Raw genomic sequence first — 20,151 nt, 5'->3', positions numbered from 1 at the left:
AAGTTTGGAGCCCTAAAAGAGCAAGTGAGCAGAATCAGAGAATCATGGAATGTTTTTTGTTGGAAGGGACCCCCAAAAGATCATCCTGTCCAACCCCTCTGCAGGCAGCAGGGACATCCTCCACTGGAGCAGGTTGCTCAGAGCCTTGTCCAGACTTGCCTTCAATGGCTTTAGGGATGGGGCCTTAACTCCCTCCCTGGGCAACCTGTTGCAGTGTTCCAGCAGCCTCGTGCTGCAGAACTTGCTCCTCACATACAATCTACATCTGCTCTGCTCTCATTCCAAACCATTGCCCTCATCCTGTCCCTGCAGGCCTTTGCAAACAGTCCCTCTGCAGCCTTCTTGGAGCCCCCTTCAGCTGCTGGCAGGCTGCTGTTAGGTCTCCATGGAGTCTTCTCTTCTCCAGGCTGCACAACCCCAGCTCCCTCAGCTTGTCCCCATAGCAGAAGTGCTCCAGCCCCCACAAGCAAGGGATTTCCTCACAGCAAGAGCTTCCATGAGCCTTGTTCTTGGGGTATGAGTTGGGAAAATTGCTGTGTTTTATTTGTTTATGCACTAAAAACCCATTCTTGATCTTTCCATGGAAGGAATCTTCTGTGTTAAACCTGATAACCTACAGAGCTCAGTCCATTCATCCTGCCAGAGATGGCTGGATCCACAACCTGCAGATGTTAATGGAGAGGTTCTTCAGGTAGGAAATCATACCTTTGTGACTAGGAGGCACTTGTCAGTGTTTCTTTCTACTTCTCCACGTTAAGTAATGTTGTTTTCTGAAGTTCTAATGTTAGGAAGTGATTGTTAAAGAGTTAATGGGCACAGGACATGAAGGGATTTTGTTGAACTAAGGAAAAACTTTGCACTGAGGCCTTTAAGCTTTGTTTCTGTCTCTTTTTTCCCATTGCATAGGACTGTTCTAATTAGTCTGAGCAGTTGCTTGTTCAACTCCACAGCACCTTGTAGTAGTTCTGACACCAAACAAGATTTTCCTGCTTAGCATCAGGTTTGCAGTTGGTTAAGCCAATGTTCAAGTGGTCTGGGCTTGAGTTGGTGGTCCTCAAAGTGTGCTCGTGCTCTAAAATACCAACATGCAGCAACAAGAAACTTGTGTCTCAGCTGTGAAATGCTGCCAAAGAGCAGCTCTTCCTCTCAAGTGCTGTATGTTTGGTATCCAGTTTGCTCATCAGAGCACTTACTCTTCTGAGATGTGGTTCCTAGGTCATATTGGAAAGGAGAGAAAACTGCAGCCACAGGTTTCCAGATGCAGGAAAACCTGAACCAAGATTCCCATTTCCAGTTGTTCAAGACTCTTACTTTTGGATGTGGAGATGTGAACTGAAGGCTCACTTCGTTGATCTCTAGGTTACTGTTGTCATTCTGGAGGAGTTTCTTAGTTTACTTTAGCTTTCCTTCCCTTCTCCTTCCCTAATTGTCAGCTGCTTTTTGGGATTCACCTGGCGTTTTGCTGTTGCCGTTGCAGGAATGAAAGCCGCAGTGCTGTTCGTATTAAAGTCTTGGATGTCTTGTCCTTTGTGCTGAGCATTAACAGGCAGTTCTATGAGGTGTGTATCTGGCTCTGATCACCACATACGAGCTCTTCAGTGGGTGGGAAAAGCTTTGCTTGAGCTACCTTTTATGGTGTGCTTCAGATCGTCTGTACCACCAGGGAAGGCACAGAACTCTGCTTTAAATGTGGTCTCCTTAGGATGCTTTTCACACAATCACAGAATGGGTTGGAAGGGACCTCAAAAGATCATCCTGTTCCAACTGCTTGCTATGGGTGGGGACACCTTCCACTAGAGCAGGTTGCTCAAGGACTCATCCAGCCTGGCCTTCAATATCTCCAGGGAGGGTGCATCCACCCTGGGCAACCTGTTCCAGTGTCTCACCAGCCTTCCTGTAAAGAATTTCTTCCTAATCTGCAGTCTAAATCTCCCCTCCTCCAGCTCCAAGCCATTGTCTCTCATCCCCTCACGACAAGCCCCTGTCAGAAGTCCCTCCCTAGCTTCCTTGTAGCCCTCTTTAGGTACTGGAAGGCTGTTTTAAGGCCTTGGCAACAGACTGCTGGAGCCTGAGCTATCAGGTTTGTAGGACAAGGGGCAAAAAACCAAATCCTGAATCCAAGTTCAACAGAAGTGATAAATATTTGGAGAGGTGGCAGCCAGAAAGACTTAAATGGATGGAAGAGGAAGGCTTAAGGAACCAAACAGTTAAGCTGAGGAGCAAGCCTGGTACCAGCATCTTAGTGTTCTCTGGCTTGCAGTTTTTGGTGTCCTTAACCATGCCAACAGCAAAATGGCTTACAAAGGTCTGTCCTCTTGCAGGAAGAGCTGATAAACGTGGTTGTGATCTCTCAGCTGGCTCACATCCCAGAGGACAAGGACCATCAGGTCCGGAAACTGGCCACACAGCTGCTGGTAGACCTGGCAGAAGGCTGCAACACTCACCACTTCAACAGCTTGCTGGACATCATAGAGAAGGTGAGGCTGACTTTGGGCACTTGGTGCTGCCATCACCACAGCTTTTGCCAGATCCTCTCAGTGTGACTGTGAGAGTTACTCATGACTGGGACTGCTGGCCTGGCTCAATGGGATGTTGTACAGCTGCTGGCTTTTGGAGGGTGCTGGGCTGAAGTGCAGAGCAGGAGGGTGCTTCAGAAACTACTGGGGAGAGTTCAGTAGAGGCCACAGAGATGCTGAGGGGCCTGGAGCATCTCTGTGAGGAGGAAAGGCTGAGAGCCCTGGGGCTGTTGAGCTTGGAGAAAAGCAGCCTCAGGGGGGATCTGGTCAGTGCTCAGCAAGAGCTAAAGGGTGGGGAGCAAGAGCATGGGGCCAGACTCTTGTCAGTGGTGCCCAGTACAGGACAAGGGGCAGTGGACACAAACTGGAACCCAGGAGGTTCCACCTGAACAGGAAGAGAAACTTCTTTGATGTGAGGGTGCTGGAGCCCTGGAGCAGGCTGCCCAGAGAGGTTGTGGAGTCTCCTTGTCTGGAAAACTTCCAAACCCATCTGGCCATTGTGACCCTGGGCAAGCTGCTGTGGGTGCCCTGCTTTAGCAAGGGGGTTGGATGGTCTCCAGAGGTCCTTTCCAACCCCACCACTCTGGGATTCTGTGAAACAAGACATTTGTGGTGGATTTAAACCATGTGTTGCTTTTCTTTTTCAAAGGTGGCTGCACATTCTCTCTCATCTCCTTCTGAACTGGAAGAGAGGGACTTGCTATCATATTCAGCTTCTTTGGAGGATGTCAAGACAGCAGTTCTTGGACTCCTGATCATTCTTCAGGTAGACACTGCAGACTATTAAACACATCTTCAAAGTAGTCAAACACATCTTCAAAGTAGTCTTCTGCTGGACTTGACTTTTTAGATAACTGTTCTCCCAGTACTAAAGCTTCTGACTTGTTTTATCCACTCAACATTTTAACTCTTGTTTTGGTCATTCCTTTTGCTTTTGGCTGTTATATGACTCTTTGCTCAGTGGCTCAGCAGTAGCAGTAGGATCATGAGCTCTAGGTGAGTATTTGGACTTGATGATCTCAGAGGTCTCTTCTGACTTTGACAGTTCAGTGATTCTGTGGTTCTGTGGTTTTCTTGCTCTCTGTTGTGCAATGACTAGGAGCACATTTGTGTGTGTGGTGGGCAGATGTGTTGATGAAGTGGCAGAAAGGGAGTGCTTTATAACCTTGAGTAGATTCATTGCATGTGGGTAGAGTGCCCTGAGTTATGAAGACCTGGTATGTCTAGGTTGAGTTGTCTGGAGTCTTTGCAGTGGTTCTGTTCAGAGCCATCTGTTCATCTTGATTCATAAAATGATTCAGGTTGGAAAAGAGTTTGAAGATCATTTAGTTCCAACCTCCCTGCCATAGGCAGGAACACCTGGGGCTAGCCCAGGTTGTTCACAGCCTCATCCAGCCTGATCCTGCTGAGATGTCCACACCTTCTCTAGGCAAGCTGTGTTCTTCTTATTGTGGTGTCCTTGGTTTCTCATTGCAGATGGACATTTCTGAGTTCCAAGTGTTCAATCTGCTCTTCTGCTTTGTGTTTCTGCAGACCAAACTTTACAGCTTACCCTCCAGCCATGCCATGAGGGTGTACGAGATGCTGATCCACCACATCCAACGCCACTACATGTATGCCTACAGCCTTGCTGTTGCCAGCAGCATCAGATTGCAGGTATGAGCAGTAACTTAATGCTTCCAAGTCAAAAGCTGCATGCTGGCTTTTGAATTCTAAGGTGGCAGGTGGGGAATTTGTGATCCAGAACATGTCAGAAGTAGAAGTAGATGCTTCTTGGCTTCTAGGAGCGTATAGAAGTGTGACCAGCAGATGGAGAGAGGTGATTCTGACACTTCATGCTGGTGAGACCTCAGCTGGAGTACTGTGCCCAGTTCTGGAGCCCTCAACACAGGAAGGATGTGGACCTAATGGAGGAGGTCCAGAGAAGGGCCACAAAAGTTCTCAGGGGGCTGGAGCACCTCTGCTATGGGGACAGGCTGAGGGAGATGGGGGTGTTCAGCCTGGAGAAGAGAAGGCTTCAGGGAGACCTCAGAGTAGCCTGCTGGTACCTGAAGGGGGCCACAAGAAGGCTGCAGAGGGACTGTTTGCAAAGGCCTGCAGGGACAGGATGAGGTCAGTGGTTTGAAATGAGAGCAGAGCAGATGTAGATTGTATGTAAGGAACAAGTTCTGCAGCATGAGGCTGCTGGAACACTCCACCAGGTTGCCCAGGGATGTAGCTGAGGCCCCATCCCTAGAACTATTGAAGTTGAGGCTGGACAACGCTCTGAGCAACCTGCTGTAGTGGAGGATGTCCCTGCTGCCTGCAGAGGGCTTGAACTGGAGGTCCTTTGGAGGTCACTTCCAACCCAAACCATTCTGTGATTCTATATGACACCTTCAGAAGCAATGCCTCCTACAGAGCCAGCCACAGCATCTGCTAAAAATCAATTAGTACTTAAAAAAGCACCACCTGAGGAGGTGGGGGAGTGTTCCACTGGCTTGGGTTTTGAGTGATTCCAGTGTCTTCTTTGTTCCAGGTGTTTGATTTCCTGCTGATGCTTCGAGCTGACTCCCTCCACCGTCTTGGCCTTTCCAACAAAGATGGAGCAGTGAGGTTCAGCCCCTACTGCCTGTGTGATTTTGTGTAGGTTTCTCCTTGCATCTCCAAACTCTGTGCTAATATTGCATCAGCTTGATTGTCCATCAGTAGAAATCTGCAGCTTCCAAGTCCTGGTGAATCAATCAGCTGCTGGCCAGGTCTATAGTTATGGCCTAGAATTGTCTCAACTAAGAACTCCTGGTGAATTTGTTCTTGCAAGTCCCTCACAGAGCTCTCAATCTCACATGTGACATGTCTTTTACTGCACTTCACTAAAATAACTGCCTGAAACCATTTCTGAGAGGCTGAGGGAGCTGGGGTTGTTTAGCCTGGAGAAGAGGAGGCTGAGGGAGCTGGGGTTGTTTAGCCTGGAGAAGAGGAGGCTCAGGGGTGACCTCAGCAGCATTGCTGTCTACAACTACCTGAAGGGAGGCTGTAGCCAGGTGGGGGTTGGTCTCTTCTGCCAGGCAACCAGCAACAGAACAAGGGGACACAGTCTCAAGTTGTGCCATGGGAGGTCTAGGCTGGATGTTAGGAGGAAGTTGTTGTCAGAGAGAGTGATTGGCATTGGAATGGGCTGCCCAGGGAGGTGGTGGAGTCACTGTCCCTGGAGGTGTTCAAGAGGAGACTGGATGGGACACTTAGTGCCATGGTCTAGTTTACTGGCTAGGGCTGGGTGCTAAGTTGGAGTGGATGATCTTGCAAGTCTCATCCAGCCTGCTTGATTCTATGATTCTTCACCCTGAGATTTGATTCAATCAGTTGTAGAAACCTTGCTCTTTTTAACTTTATACCTTGATCTGAAGTTCTTTGTGCAACATACCTCAGGAGATCTTAACCTGACCAAACTGATTCATTTGGTCTGACTTCTGGGCAGTCCTGTGGGATTTTAGTTGAAAATGCAATTTATGTTGTTTTTTGGTCATTAAACTGGGCAGCACTGTAGGTCACATGAATGGAATCACAGAATGGGTTGGGTTGGAAAGAACCTCTAAAGATCATTTGGTCCAATTCCCCTGCAGTCAGCAGCGGCAACCTCCACTAGATCAGGTTGCTCAGAGCCTTAAATATCTCTGGGGATGGGGCCTCAACTACCTCCCCGGGCAACCTGGCTCTTCTAACTTTGATTTTTAACCTAATTTTCCTCTCTTTCCCTGGTGTAGAGAAACAGAGAAGAGGACTTCTGAGAAAAAGCCTGCTGGCACTCTTTCTCCGCCTTCAGGAAGCCCCAGTGTGCCTTCCCAGAATGCCACCATCCGTGTGGGTCATCTGCCATACTCCATGGTCTTTGGTGTCCTTCTGCAGTGTTTGAAGCAAGTATGTCCACTCTGGATGAGGGTTGTCATCTTCAAGTGAAATATGTCAAGTGAAAGCAGCTGGCTGGGAAGTTCTAGCCCAGAGCAGCTGAAAAAGCAACACATAAATTGGTGGAGTCCCTATCCCTGGAGGGGCTTTGAAAGTCGTGGAAATGTGGTTCTGAGGGCCGTGGTTTAGGGGTGGACTTGGCAGTGCTGGGTTATAGAATCACAGAATGGTTTAGGTTGGAAGGGAACTCAAAGATCTCCCAGTTCCAGCCCCCCGCCATAGGCAGGGACGCCTCCCACTAGAACAGGTCACTCAAGGCCTCATCCAACCTGGCCTTGGACACCTCCAGGGAGGGAGCAGCCACAACCTCCCTGGGCAACCTGTGCCAGTGTCTCACCACCCTCACTGGAAAGATCTCCTTAATATAGTTTAAATCTTCTGCCAGTTTAAACCCATTCCTCCTCATCCTGTCATTACAAGACCTTGTAAATAGTCCTTCCCCAGCCCTCCTGTAGGCCCCCTTCAGATACTGGAAAGGTTGAGCTTGGTTATCTTGGAGGTCTTTTCCAACCCTTCCCCTTTTTGGGCAGAGTTTGGGTGTCATTGTGCAGCTTTACAGCCACCAGTGGGAGCACCAGCTCAGCTCCTCAGAAACTAAGCAGAGCTTTCATTTTGCTCTGTTTCAGAGACCACAGTGTCTTTGTTAAACAAAGGTCAAATCTCAGCATCCCTACATGGTGGGGTCAGAAGGGACCTCTGGAGATCACCCAGTCCACACCCCTGCTAAAGCAGAGGCACCCACAGCAGCTTGCCCAGGATCATGACCAGGTGGCTTTTGAAAGCCTCCAAAGAAGGAGAAAGTCCTCCTGTTTCTGGGCATTTGAAACAAAAAACTCTCTCCTCCTCCTGCACAGTTTTGTAGTGCTTTGAGGACTGATAAATGTTTCAGTCACTAATAAACTATGAATATTTATGAGGGATGGAAACTAACAAATTATGGGCCCAGGGCTGAGAGGCTTGGGGGTATTCTCTTCCTGGAGAGGAGAAGGCTCCAGGAGACGTGGAGGCATTTCAGGGTTTAATGAGGGCTTAGAAGAAGGGTTGGGGGCAGAATTTTCAGCAGGGCCAGCTGGGACAGGACAAGGGGTGATGGTTTGCACTGAAAGAGGAGAAATTCAAAGTAGAGAGAAAGAAGGGATTTGTTTGACACAGGATGGTGAGACCCTCAGAGAGGTGGGAGATGCCCCACTCTGGAACCATTGCAGGTCAGCTTCTCTGGGGCCCTGAGCAACCTGCACTGCTGACAGCATTGGGAGTTGGACTAGATGACCTTTAAAAGGTCCCTTTCCACCCAAACCAGTCTGTGACTTCAAGATTCCACATAAATTGTTTGGCACAGTTAGGTGCTGAGCACTTGTCTTGCTCTGGAAGTTAATTTGTGCAGGTGCTTGGGAGAGTCAAATCCTGGCTCTGCCTTTCTGAGCTCTGGCAGATCTGCATCCAAGTTTTCTTCCAGCTTGTGGTGCCAATATTGCAGCTAGAGCTGGCTGGCAGGCAGGAGGTAACTTAGAACAGCTAAATGCCACTTCTTTTTATATAGCTGCTGTGACAAGAGTGACATCTGCCCAGGAGCTGGTTTGCTGGCAGAACTTTGATCTCCCTTTCAAGATGAACTCAAATGGTACCAAAAAAAAAATCCATCTTAACTCTTTCTTTCTTTCTTTCTTTCTTTCTTTCTTTCTTTCTTTCTTTCTTTCTTTCTTTCTTTCTTTCTTTCTTTCTTTCTTTCTTTCTTTCTTTCTTTCTTTCTTTCTTTCTTTCTTTCTTTCTTTCTTTCTTTCTTTCTTTCTTTCCTTCCTTCCTTCCTTCCTTCCTTCCTTCCTTCCTTCCTTCCTTCCTTCCTTCCTTCCTTCCTTCCTTCCTTCCTTCCTTCCTTCCTTCCTTCCTTCCTTCCTTCCTTCCTTCCTTCCTTCCTTCCTTCCTTCCTTCCTTCCTTCCTTCCTTCCTTCCTTCTAGGAGACAGACTGGAAGGTGTTGAAGTTGGTCCTCAACAAACTACCTGAATCCCTGCGGTATAAAGTGCTGTTTTTAACTTCTCCATGTAACATAGACCTCCTGGCCTCTGCGCTCAGCTACATGGTAATAGCCCACACCCTGCTGGGGGGCACTCAGCAGCATCTTAGTTTGCCTGAGAGATGCTTTGAAGTGGTTTCTTTCTTTGGGGGGATGTTGTTATGCTTGGCTGTCATCATCACCCAAGAGAGGTGGGGAAGGGATTTTGGCAAGGGCATGTAGGATGAGGGGGAACGGATTGAAGTTGGGAGAGGGAAGATTGAGACTGGAGATTAGGAAGAAACTCTTTACAGGGAGGATGATGAGACACTGGAACAGGCTGCCCAGGGAGGTTGTGGATGCTTCTTCTCTGAAGGTGGTGAGGGCCAGGTTAGATGAGGCCTTGAGCAGCCTGTTCCTGTGGAAGGTGTCTGTGGCCATGGCAGAGAGTTGGAACTGGATGATCTTTAAGGTCCCTTCCAGTTCATTTGATGAATCTCTGATCTTCCCATTCTGCAAAGGTTTTAGGGACAGAAGTAGGTGATGAGTGGTCTTTAGGAGTGTATAACTGTTAGAAGGGAGCTCTGTGGGCAGTGTTTTTAGCTGGAGGGGTTCTCACTTGCTGTGTGATGTGTCAGCTTACAGACAAGAAGACCACAGACAGGCTCCATGGAACGCCAGAAGGTTTTTCTCGCACGGATTTGCATCTGGCTGTCGTGCCGGTGCTGACGGCACTGATATCCTACCATAACTACCTGGACAAAGCTAAACAGGTATGAGGAAGGGAAGAAGGTGTAGGGGAACATGGCCAGGGCCAGGCCCTGAGCCTGGCTGGTAGAGCATTTTCCCATACAAGGTGATGCAGTTGGTGGCTGATCACAAGTGGTGTTCCCAGAGCTCAGTCTTGGGGCCAGTTTTTCAGCGATCTGCGTGAGGGGATCAGGGCACCCTCAGCAAGTTTGCAGGTGACAGCAAGCTGGACAGGAGTGTTGATCTGCTGCTGGGCAGGAAGATTCCACAGAGAGATCAAGTCAGGCTGAATCAATGGGCCAAGCCCAAGGGGATGAGGTTCAACACAGCCAAGTTTTAGATCCTGCTCTTGGGTCACAACCACCCCATGAATCCTCCAGGCTTGAGGCAAAGTGGCTGGAAACTGCCCAGCATAAAAGGATCTGGGGGTGTTGATTGTCAGTAGCTGAAGATTAGCCAGTGTGTGCCCATGTGGCCAGGATGGCCACCAGCACCCTGGCCTGGATTGAGAACAGTGTGGCCAGTAGTATCAAGGCAGTGATTGTCCCTCTGTACTGCGTGCTGGTGAGCCCACACCCTGAGGACTGGGTTCAGTTTGGAGTCACTCCAAGAAGAACATTGAGAGGCTGGGAAACGCCCAAAGGATGGCAGCCAAGCTGGGGAAGGGTCTGGAGAACAAGTCTGATGAGGAGCAGGTGAATGGTGACTTCTTTTCCTCTTCTCTTCCAGCGAGAAATTGTGTACTGCCTGGAGCATGGCCTGATCTACCGCTGCGCCAACCAGTGCGTGGTGGCACTCTCTGTCTGCAGTGTGGAGATGCCAGACATCATCATCAAGGCTCTTCCTGTCCTCATTGTCAAATTAACCCACATTTCTGCTACAGCCAACATGGCAATCCCCCTCCTGGAGTTCCTGTCAAGTAAGTTCTAAAATTACTCTACTTTGGACCTTCTGTAGTTGTGTTGATTGCACTGAATATGGGTATTTGGATTGGGTTTGTCTCACTGGGCTGTGGCCAGCAGGTCAAGGGAGGGGATTCTGCAGCTCTGTGCTCTGTTGAGGCTTCATCTGCTGTGCTGGATCCAGCTCTGGACTCCTCAGCACAGCAGAGACCTGTTGGAGCCAGGCTGGAGGAGGCCACAGCAACGTGAGGACTGGAAGTCCTCTGCTGTGAGACCAGGGTGAGAGAGTTGGGGTTGTTTAGCCTGGAGAAGAGAAGGCTCCAGGAGACCTGGTGGCCTTTCAGTGTTTCAAGGAGCTGACCAGAAAGCTGGGGACAGACTTCTGAGCAGTGTCTTTTGGGACAGGACAAAGGACAATGGCTTGAACTAAAAGAGGAGACTCAGAATGGAGAGAAGGAAGAGATTTGTTACACTGAGAGTGCTGAGACCCTGGCCCGGGTTTCCCAGAGAGGTGGGAAATGCCCAATCCCTGAAACCATTCCAAGCGAGGTTGATTTGGGCTCTGAGCAACCTGCTGTAGTTGAGCTGTCCCTGGTGACTGCAGGGGGGTTGGACTGGATGGGCTTTAAAGGTCCTTTCCCAGCCATTGCTCCTTCATCTCTTGCAGCTCTGGCACGGCTGCCTCACCTCTACAGGAACTTCGCAGCAGAGCAGTACGCCAGCGTCTTCGCCATCTCCCTGCCCTACACAAACCCTTCCAAGTAAGCTCACAGCAAAGCTGCTGCTTCCTGCCCTCTGAAATTAAGAAAAGTCTTGAAGAGAGTGCTTACTTTGTAGCACTTGGGGTCAAGGTTATTAGTGGATGTTCAGCCCAGAGAAGAGAAGACTCTGGGAGGACCTTAGAGCTGCCTTCCAGTACCTGAAGGGATCCTACAGGAAGGCTGCAGAGGGACTTTACATAAGAGACAAGAGAAGGGGGAATGGTTTGAAGCTGAGGGAGAGCTGGCTTAGACTGGATCTGAGGAAGAAGTTCTTTGGTATGAGGGTGGTGAGACTTTGGAATAGGCTGCCCAGGGAGGTTGTGGCTTCCCTCTCTTTGAGGGTATTCAAGGCCAGATTGGATGAGACCTTGGGCAAGCAAGTCTGGTTGAGAGGTGTCCCTCCCATGAATTGGAGTAGATGGTCTCTGAGGTCCCTTCCAGCCTGAGCCATTCTATGGTACTGCTCTTAAGGCTTCTTCTGAGGAAGGGCCATATTCACCTTGACCGAAAGAGCTGATTTTGTTAACAGAACTTTTTCTTTCCCCTGGCTGAAGGAACAGTTCTGTTTCTCAGATGAAGAAGTCCTGTTCATTTCTGGAATGCCATCCTTGTGCAGCACTAACCTCTGTGGAGGTCTTTCCTGCTCTTTTAGGTTCAACCAGTACATCGTGTGCCTGGCCCACCACGTCATAGCCATGTGGTTCATCCGCTGTCGCCTGCCCTTCCGAAAGGACTTTGTCCCCTTCATTACCAAGGTAATGGACGCTGCTGAAGTAAAAGTGGGGGCCTCAGAAGTGATTTGAGCAGTTGAAAAGCTCTCTTTGAAGCTAGATCAATTCTGCTTCTCATGTCAGCATCTGTTTCAAAGCTGGCTGTGGGTTGTGGTGGCGTTGCCCTGTGATTTGCAGTCCTTCAGCTGCCCGTCCAAACTGTTGTCTCCTTGTCTCCATCGGCAGGGTTTGCGCTCAAATGTCCTCCTCTCCTTTGATGACACACCTGAGAAGGACAGTTTCAGGGCTCGAAGTACAAGCCTGAATGAGAGGCCAAAAAGGTAAATGATAATTGACTCCAGCAGGGTCTCGTGGTTCCCCCTTCTAGTGCTCACCCCCTTCCCTGTGCTGTTCTGAAGGAGGCTGGATCTGGTTATCCAAAATGTGACAGTGCATTTAAGCAAGCAAAGTCAACCTCTTTAGGTCAGGGGACTGGGAAAATGCTTAGGTCTTAGACCAAACTTAAGGTGGTAAGGAGCTGGAGTCAAACCTGACAGTACTTCTGAAGCATCCCTAGCTATTGTTTAAGCTTTTGCAGTAGGGTGAGGGGTTTGTGTTTTTTTTTGGTTGATTTGGGAAAACCAGGAGTTGTTTCAGGTGGATGTGTGTCAGTAGAGTGCTCCCAGAAGGAAGGGTTGATAGTAGAAGCAGCAGAATACCACCTTCTTCTGATGGTGTCAACTCCTACTGATAAATGACCTATGAAATGATGGTCAGAGATTGTGCTGAAGCATCCTGTACAAAGAGAGCCTGTGCTGTGTTTTTCCTTAGTGTTTTCCACCAACCCAAAGTGCTGGGCAGCAGGCAGCTGCATTCTGGGCATCTAGATGTCTAGAACTGATTCATAGAATGGTTGGGACTTTAAAGATCATCTAGTTCCAACTGGCCTGCCACAGGCAGGAACACCTTCCACTAGACCAGGCTGCCTAAGGCCCCATCCAGCCTGGCCTTGAAGATGTCCCGAGCCTGAATCTGGAAGCCATTATGTCAGCTTTGAGCAGAGCTTGGTGTCTTTAGAGGTCAGAACATCTCTCACCAGCACTCTTTCATAGTAACATTTGCCAGCATAGCAGAAAGAGGCATTCCCAGGAGGAGGCTTCCCTGTGAGGCATTCAGGATCACTCTACTACCCTGGAACCCGCAGGGCTTTACCTAAACTGGTTCACTTGACTTGCTTGTGTGGATGTGCTGTAAGCACACAGCAGCATTCAAACCCTGGGGAAAGTGCCTCTACTTTAACTTGCAAGGCTCAGCCAGTGTCTTGCAATGAAGAAACCCCATCCCTGCCCTGCTGCTCTAGCTGTGCCCCCTGTTTTGTCTTCCATCTCTCCCACCTCCTCCTCTTTCAAGAGAAGCCTTTTGACACTTCTCTCTCAGATCAGAATTTCAACTAAGTTTTTTTGTTTTGTTTTGTTTTTTTTTCCCCTCTCCCCTCAAAACTTGTTGAATTCTACCAGGTTGGAATACTACTGTACCTAAAAGCTTTTTCTGGATCACTGTCCACAGAAATCTCTGCTCAGGAGTGTGGAATGGACTCAGACAGGATGCTTCTGAGCTTGGAGTCTGGCCAAGTGAGAGGGGAAATAGCTTTGAGCAGATAGATCTGTTTCCTTGCTTGACAAGCTGATGTGCTTGGTGGTTTCCACTCCTTAAGCACCAAGAATAAGCTTTGCTGTGCTCTAGCTGAGGTGTTGGGCTCCGAGAGATCAAGATCCCAGTGGTTCCCAGGATTGCTGAGGGGTGTGATGTTGGTCTGAGCACAGCTCTCTGCAGTCATATCATAGGCTCACAGAATGGGATTGGGAGGGACCTCCAAAGATTAAACAGCTCCAATCCCCCCTGCCATTGGCAAGGACACTTTCCACTAAAGCAGGTTGCTCAAGGCCTCACCCAACCTGGCCTTGAACACCTCCAGGGCTGGGGCATCCACAGCCTCCTTGGGCAACTTGTTCCAGGGTCTCACCACCCTTACTTCTTTGCCCTTCCATCTGTGTGAGGAGGGGCAGAGAGGGTCTGAGTCTGTCCTGGTGTCTTAAGCTGAGATAAGGGGCACCTCTGACTGACCCTGGGTCTGACTGGGGTTCCAGGTAGAAGTTCAGATTTAAGCCTGGTCTAACAGAGGTGGAGGCCACTGACATCTTCCTGTGGTTCATAGGAAAATGAGCTGTTGCCTGGTGTTGGTAAAGCATTTGAGGATCTGTTCTGGGGAAAAGCAGCCAGGATTTTGGCTGTGGTGAGCTGAGGCAACACACAAAAGGTGTTTGGTCTGCACAAACCTTCTCAGAGCTCCCTGGGGTGTGTCAGAAGGGTTGTGGTTAGTAGAATCGAAGAGTCAGCCAGGTTGGAAGAGGCCTCCAATGATCATCCAGTCCAACCTAGCACCCAGCCCTATCCAATCAACTAGACCATGGCACTAGTAGATCAAGAGAGGTTCTCCTCTGCCCTGGTGAGGCCACATCTGGACTATTGTGTTCAGTTCTGGGCCGCTTAGCTCAAGAAGGACTTCAAGGAACTGCTTGAAAGAGTCCAGTGCAGAGCCACAAAGCTGCTGAAGGCAGTGGAACATCTGCCTGTGAGGACAGGCTGAGGGAGCTGAGGCTCTTGAGCAGGGAGCAGTGCAGCCTGAGGGCTGCCCTCAGACATGTTTATTAAGATGTGCAGGGCAGTGCCAGAAGGACAGAGGAAGTGCCACAGGAACATAAAGAAACACTTTGTGAGGGTGACAGAGCCCTGGAGCAGGCTGCCCAGAGAGGCTGTGGAGTCTCCTTCTCCTGACACAGTCAAAACCCACCTGGATGCGTTGTTCCTGTGTGACCTGCTTTGGCAGGGAGGTTGAACTGGATGATCTACTGAGGTCCCTTCCAACCCCTACCATTCTGTGAGCTGAGAAATTGATGCTCCTTTAGCTCCCAGCTGCTCCTGCCTTTGCTCACCAGCACAGTATTCCAACTGCCACCTCAATCGGTTCTCCTTTTGGTTTTGAACCTCGCACTAATTCCATTTGTTTTTGTAGCCCGTTCTGAAACCCTTGTTTTCAAGATGTTGTTTGTCTTTTTTAATGATTTCAGCTCTGCTTGTTTGTCCCTTTTAATTTTTTGTTTCCCTTTTTCTTTTTTTTTTCCTTCTTTTTTGGCATTTGTTTTGTTTTTTTTTCCCATCACCTTCCGGGATCCCCTCCCAAAATATTGACCCTGTGACCTGTGTGACTTTTCAACCCTACAAATGATTTCCTCCTTTCCTTTGGGGAGCTTGGTGCTTCTCCACCTAGTAGTTTAAGACTAGCCAAAAATGCAAGGCAAGGCTTGAATAACTCTCCTCCAGTGAAAGAGCTGAAAGAACCCTCTGCAGTTGATGCCTTCCGATCCCGCAGCATCAGTGTGTCTGAACATGTGGTCCGCAGGTAGAGGCACTTTAAATGGGGAGAAATCCAAGGGCAACTCAGCACTTGGAAGTTTGAACTGCGAGGGTGGGTGGCAGCAGGGGAAGGATTTTGCATGTGGGATGCTTTGCATGACTTTGGTACCCCAAGAAAAACCTGGCCTCAGGCACAGGGAAGAGGTTTTGGGAAGGTCTGGTGGATATGTGCCGGCTTCCCGACGCTGCCTGTTGGGTTGTCGTTGTCGCACCCTGTGCTGTGTGTTTTGGTGATTTTGCTCTGTTCTCTGAGGCTTCAGCACCAAAAAAAATTGCTGTTTTCAAAGTAAAGATGGTGAGGGAGGGGAGAAAACACCAACCAAACAAAAAACAGAAAGGAAAAAGGTTGCATTCTGCGCAAGGGAGAGTCCTGGTTCAGACTCACCAAACCTTCAGCCTTCTAAGCAGTGACTTCCCCAGGAGAGGCTTTTTTCACTTTGCAAGCTTAGGTGCACCAAAGTGATAGATCCATAGAATGGTTTAGGTTGGAAGGGACTTCCAAAGGTCATCCAGTCCAACCCCCCTGCAGGCAGCAGGGACATCCTCTACTAGATCCTTCTCTGGAAACTTTCAAGGCCTGTCTGGATGCCTTCCTCTGATCTGTGCTAGATTGTGTGGTCCTGCTCTGGCAAGGGAGTTGGACTCAATGATCTCCTTGGGTCCCTTCCAATCCCTGACATTCTGTGATCCTGTGAGCAAGGTACTCAGAGCCTTCTCCAGCCTCACCTTCAATAGCTACAGGCATGTGGCCTTAATTCCCTCCCTAGGCAACCTGTTGCAGTGTTCCAGCAGCCTCATGGTGCAGAACTTGTTCCTCATGTCCAGTCTACATCTGCTCTCATTTCCAACCACTGCCCTTGTCCTTTCACTGCAGGCCTTTGCACACAGTCCCTCTGCAGCCTTCTAGCCCCCTTCAGCTACTAGCAGGCTGCTGTTAGATCTCTCTGGAGCCTTCTCCAGGCTGAACACCCCCAGCTCCCTCAGTCTGTCCTTATAGCAGAGGTGCTTCAGCCCCCTGAGCATTTTCGTGGCCCTCCTCTAGACTTGTTCCATCAGGTCCATGCCCTTCCTGTGTGGAGGGCTCCAGAGCTGGACACAGCACTGCAGGTGATGTCTCACCTGAGCAGAGTTGCACAACCACCTCTTCCCATCTGCTGTTCTCTTGCATTTCTGTTTCAAAGTTCAGATAATTACCCTTAATCATGAAGTTGTTTAGGCTTGGAAAGACCTTCCAGGCTGAGTCCAAAGAAGTTGCCAAACCATAAAGAATTTGGCTGCACCTCAGCTTAGTTTATGGATCAGTGGCACAAGGAGTTGTCTCACTCAAAGCCTACCCTCCAGCCTGTTACTGCACCCATTTCAAACTGCCTTGCTAAGGTGGCTGATTCGAAGGTAGAATCCTCTCTAGTCTGCTACCACTTTCCTGTTCAGAGTGCACATTTTTTTCCTGTCTCAAGTTAAATTAGGTTTTACTAAGCTACTGAATTTGGAAGGGGTGAAAAAAAACCAACCAACAAACCAAACCAAAACCCAAATCAATATGCAGAAAGGATGCACCAGAGAAAAGAAAGCAAACCACAGGACTCCAAAGTTCAGTCTCGAGTGCCTCCGGTTGTGGCTCATGGGCAACATGTTCCTGGGGAACCTCTGCAGGTCATGGGATGCTTGCTCTCATGATAGATTAGTCAACTCCAAGCATGGTGCTGCTGCTTCTTGCTCTTTGTTTGGTGCACTTGCCCATGGGCCACCCAGCGTCAGAGAGCCTGGTCAGCCGATGGACATTTAACCCTTTCTCAGTCTCTCCAGTTCAAATTCGCTTTCTGCAGTGCCCATCCACAAAGCACAACGTGAGGCCGAGCCAAAACCAGCCTTGCCAAGTCCTGGGTTTGATGCCTGGTCACCACTCTGATCTGGCACGTGCATGTATGGCAGGTGGTGCTGCATCAAAGTCTCTTTGGGGTGACAGGGACAAGCACTGTGCAGTGTGATCTGTCAGTTGGAAACCTTCTCTTCCAGTCGCATCCAAACATCCATCACCAGTTCAAGCCTGGGCTCTGCAGATGAAAATTCAATGGCACAGGCTGATGACAACTTAAAAACCCTTCACTTGGAGCTGACTGAGACCTGTCTGGATATGATGGCTCGCTATGTCTTCTCCAACTTCACTGCAGTGCCCAAGAGGTAAGGGTCAGCCTGTGGTGACCGTGGCAGAGATGTTTGTGTTGAGGTTCATTTTTCACTTAGTCAGTGGAGTATAACTGCGGTGCGATCGAGATCACAGAATCATGGAATGGTTTGGGTTGGAAGGGACTTCCAAAGGTCATCCAGTCCAACCCCCCCCTGCAGGCAGCAGGGACATCCTCCACTAAATCAGGTTGCTCAGAGCCTTGTCCAGCCTCGCCTTCAGTAGCTACAGGCATGGGACCCGAACTCCCTCCCTAGGCAACCTGTTGCAGTGTTCCAGCACCCTCATGATGCAGAACTTGTTCCTCACATCCAGTCTAAATCTGCTCTGCTCTCATTCCAAACCATTGCCCTTATCCTGTCCCTGCAGACCATTGCAAACAGTCCCTCTGCAGCCTTCTTCTAGCCCACTTCAGTCACTAGCAGGCTGCTATTAGATGTCCCTGAAGCCTTTCCTACTCCAGGCTGAACAAGCCCAGCCCCCTCAGCCTGCCCTCGTAGCAGAGGTATTCCATCCCCCTGAACATTTTTGTGTCCCTCCTCTGGATCTCCTCCACCAGGTCCATGTCCTTCCTGTGAGGAGATCCTGGCAGGCCCAGGCTCTGAAGCTCTTTCTTGCAGATAAACCATGGCTGGGCCAAAGAGGTGATGGCTAAGGGCAGTCCATTGGAGCCAACCAACCTTGAACTTTCCAGACGGAGAAGCTTTCAAGGCATGCTGCCTGTGAGCAGTGCTTTGCTCTCTGTCCTTGCTGGATAATCAGTGTGCCCTGCAGAGTTCAGTGTTGTGCCAGCTGGCTTCAAATGGAGGGCATTTAGTTTTCTTGCTGACCCTTCCCAGAAGGAGATAGGTAGCTGAGAAAAGGCTCCTTTCCCTCCCCTTGATGTGTGTCCAGGACTGAATGAGGCTGCTCTGTTGTGTGTGTCCTGTGGCACTGCTCTCAACTGCTGTCATATTTGGCTCTTCCCTTGTCCTGATTTGTGTGTGGCCAACCAGGGGCTATGATAAAAATGCTGTGTGAAGGACAGCAGACACTACCTCCTGCACAGTGACAATCAGGGATTTGGTTTGCTTAGAAAAGATCAGCCAGTCCAACCATTAACTCTGCACTGCCAGGTCACCACCAAACCGTGGCCCTCAGCACCATATCTCCATGGCTTTGAAACCTCTCCAGGGATGGGGACTCCACCACTGCCCAGGTAGCTTGGGCCAGGCCTTGACAACTCTCGAGAGGAAGAAATTGTGCCTTATGTCCAACCTAAACCTGCCTGGGTACAACTTGAGGCCATTTCCTCTTCTCCTGTCATGAAGGACACTACTCAAGGTGTGGCCTGACCAGTGTTGAGTACAGGGGAAGAATAACTTCCCTCATCCTACTGGCCACACTGTTCCTGATCCAGGCCAGGATGCCGTTGGCTCTCTTGGCCACCTGGGCACAGTTCTGGGCCACTCAATTCAAGAGAGATGTTGAGGTGCTGGAAGGTGTCCAGAGAAGGGCGACAAAGCTGGTGAGGGGCCTGGAGCACAGCCCTGTGAGGAGAGGCTGAGGGAGCTGGGGGTGTGCAGAGAGAGAGAAGAGGAGGCTCAGGGCAGACCTCATTGCTGTCTACAACTCCCTAAAGGAGACTGTAGCCAGGTGGGGTTGGTCTCTTCTGCCAGGCAGCAGCAACAGAACAAGGGGACACAGTCTCAAGTTGTGCCCAGGGAGGTCTAGGCTGGATGTTAGGAGGAAGTTGTTGTCAGAGAGAGTGATTGGCATTGGAATGGGCTGCCCAGGGAGGTGGTGGAGTCACTGTCCCTGGAGGTGTTCAAGTCTGGATGGGGCACTTAGTGCCATGGTCTAGATGACTGGATAGGGCTGGGTGCTAGGTTGGCCTGGCTGATCTTGAAGGTCTCTTCCAACCTGGTTGATTCTATGATTCTTTGATTCTATTCATCCACTGGAGTAAAGGAACCTCCTGTGTAGGCTCTGTGCTCTGCAATCTTAGAGCTGTGCTCACCACAAATGTGTTCCTAGGTCTCCTGTGGGTGAGTTTCTGCTGGCTGGAGGGAGGACAAAGACATGGCTGGTTGGTAACAAGCTGGTGACCATCACTACGAGCGTTGGAACAGGCACAAGGTCCCTGCTTGGCCTAGACTCTGTAGAGCTCCAAAGCAGCACAGAATCAAGGTAATTTTTACTCCTATTTCCAGAACTTTCCACCTAACACAGCCTCTTAACTGCTGTTACAGTGCAGCTTTGGTGTTTTCCTCTTACCAGAAGAGCAGTGTCTTATCTGTCCAGCATGGCTGAGCCCTGTGAGGATCATCAATATCTTCTTTTTCCACAGCTCAGACCCTGTTTTGCAAGTGAGGCAAACCAAAGAAGCTCCAGCAAAACTGGAATCTCAAGCTGGGCAGCAGGTCTGCAGAAGCTCTCGCAACAGAGTCCGATCCATGTCTGGTAAATTCCTGTCCTGCAGTCTTGCTGCCATTTCTGGGACTGTGTCATAGGCTTGAATTTGGCCAAGAGAGCCAGTGGCATCCTGGCCTGCATCAAGAATGGTGTGGTCAGCAGGAGCAGGGAGGTCATTCTGCCCCTGTACTCTGCACTGGTTAGACCACACCTTGAGTACTGTGTTCAGTTCTGGGCCCCCCAGTTTAGGAGGGACATTGAGATGCTTGAGCGTGTCCAGAGAAGGGCGACGAGGCTGGGGAGAGGCCTTGAGCACAGCCCTATGAGGAGAGGCTGAGGGAGCTGGGATTGGTTAGCCTGCAGAAGAGGAGGCTCAGGGGAGACCTCATTGCTGTCTACAACTACCTGAGGGGTGGTTGTGGCCAGGAGGAGGTTGCTCTCTTCTCTCAGGTGGCCAGCACCAGAACGAGAGGACACAGCCTCAGGCTGTGCCAGGGGAGATTTAGGCTCCAGGTGAGGAGA

General features: G+C 49.8%; 1 protein-coding gene across 6 annotated transcripts in view; it reads left to right on the top strand.

The window, feature by feature from the left end:
• The window catches only part of TSC2 (TSC complex subunit 2), a 49,793-nt gene that overhangs the window by 11,824 nt on the left and 17,818 nt on the right, over window positions 1-20,151 (top strand). For 2 of the 6 annotated variants that reach the window (XM_064153484.1, XM_064153482.1), the window contains exons 13-29: window positions 588-691; window positions 1,478-1,559; window positions 2,322-2,477; window positions 3,166-3,282; window positions 4,050-4,172; window positions 5,035-5,141; window positions 6,260-6,413; window positions 8,418-8,540; window positions 9,092-9,226; window positions 9,933-10,122; window positions 10,773-10,866; window positions 11,519-11,621; window positions 11,823-11,917; window positions 14,908-15,036; window positions 17,067-17,231; window positions 19,252-19,404; window positions 19,565-19,677. In XM_064153484.1, coding sequence (XP_064009554.1) covers window positions 588-691; window positions 1,478-1,559; window positions 2,322-2,477; window positions 3,166-3,282; window positions 4,050-4,172; window positions 5,035-5,141; window positions 6,260-6,413; window positions 8,418-8,540; window positions 9,092-9,226; window positions 9,933-10,122; window positions 10,773-10,866; window positions 11,519-11,621; window positions 11,823-11,917; window positions 14,908-15,036; window positions 17,067-17,231; window positions 19,252-19,404; window positions 19,565-19,677 — 2,143 coding nt within the window. Of the gene's footprint in view, window positions 1-587; window positions 692-1,477; window positions 1,560-2,321; window positions 2,478-3,165; window positions 3,283-4,049; window positions 4,173-5,034; window positions 5,142-6,259; window positions 6,414-8,417; window positions 8,541-9,091; window positions 9,227-9,932; window positions 10,123-10,772; window positions 10,867-11,518; window positions 11,622-11,822; window positions 11,918-14,904; window positions 15,037-17,066; window positions 17,232-19,251; window positions 19,405-19,564; window positions 19,678-20,151 lie in introns of all 6 variants that reach the window. The other 4 variants (XM_064153483.1, XM_064153481.1, XM_064153486.1 and 1 more) reach the window with 2 other exon arrangements.

Source organism: Pogoniulus pusillus, chromosome 13 (assembly GCF_015220805.1).
Source record: "Pogoniulus pusillus isolate bPogPus1 chromosome 13, bPogPus1.pri, whole genome shotgun sequence".
Classification (NCBI taxonomy): Eukaryota; Metazoa; Chordata; class Aves; order Piciformes; family Lybiidae; genus Pogoniulus; species Pogoniulus pusillus.
This window is presented reverse-complemented; position numbering and strand designations above follow the sequence as displayed.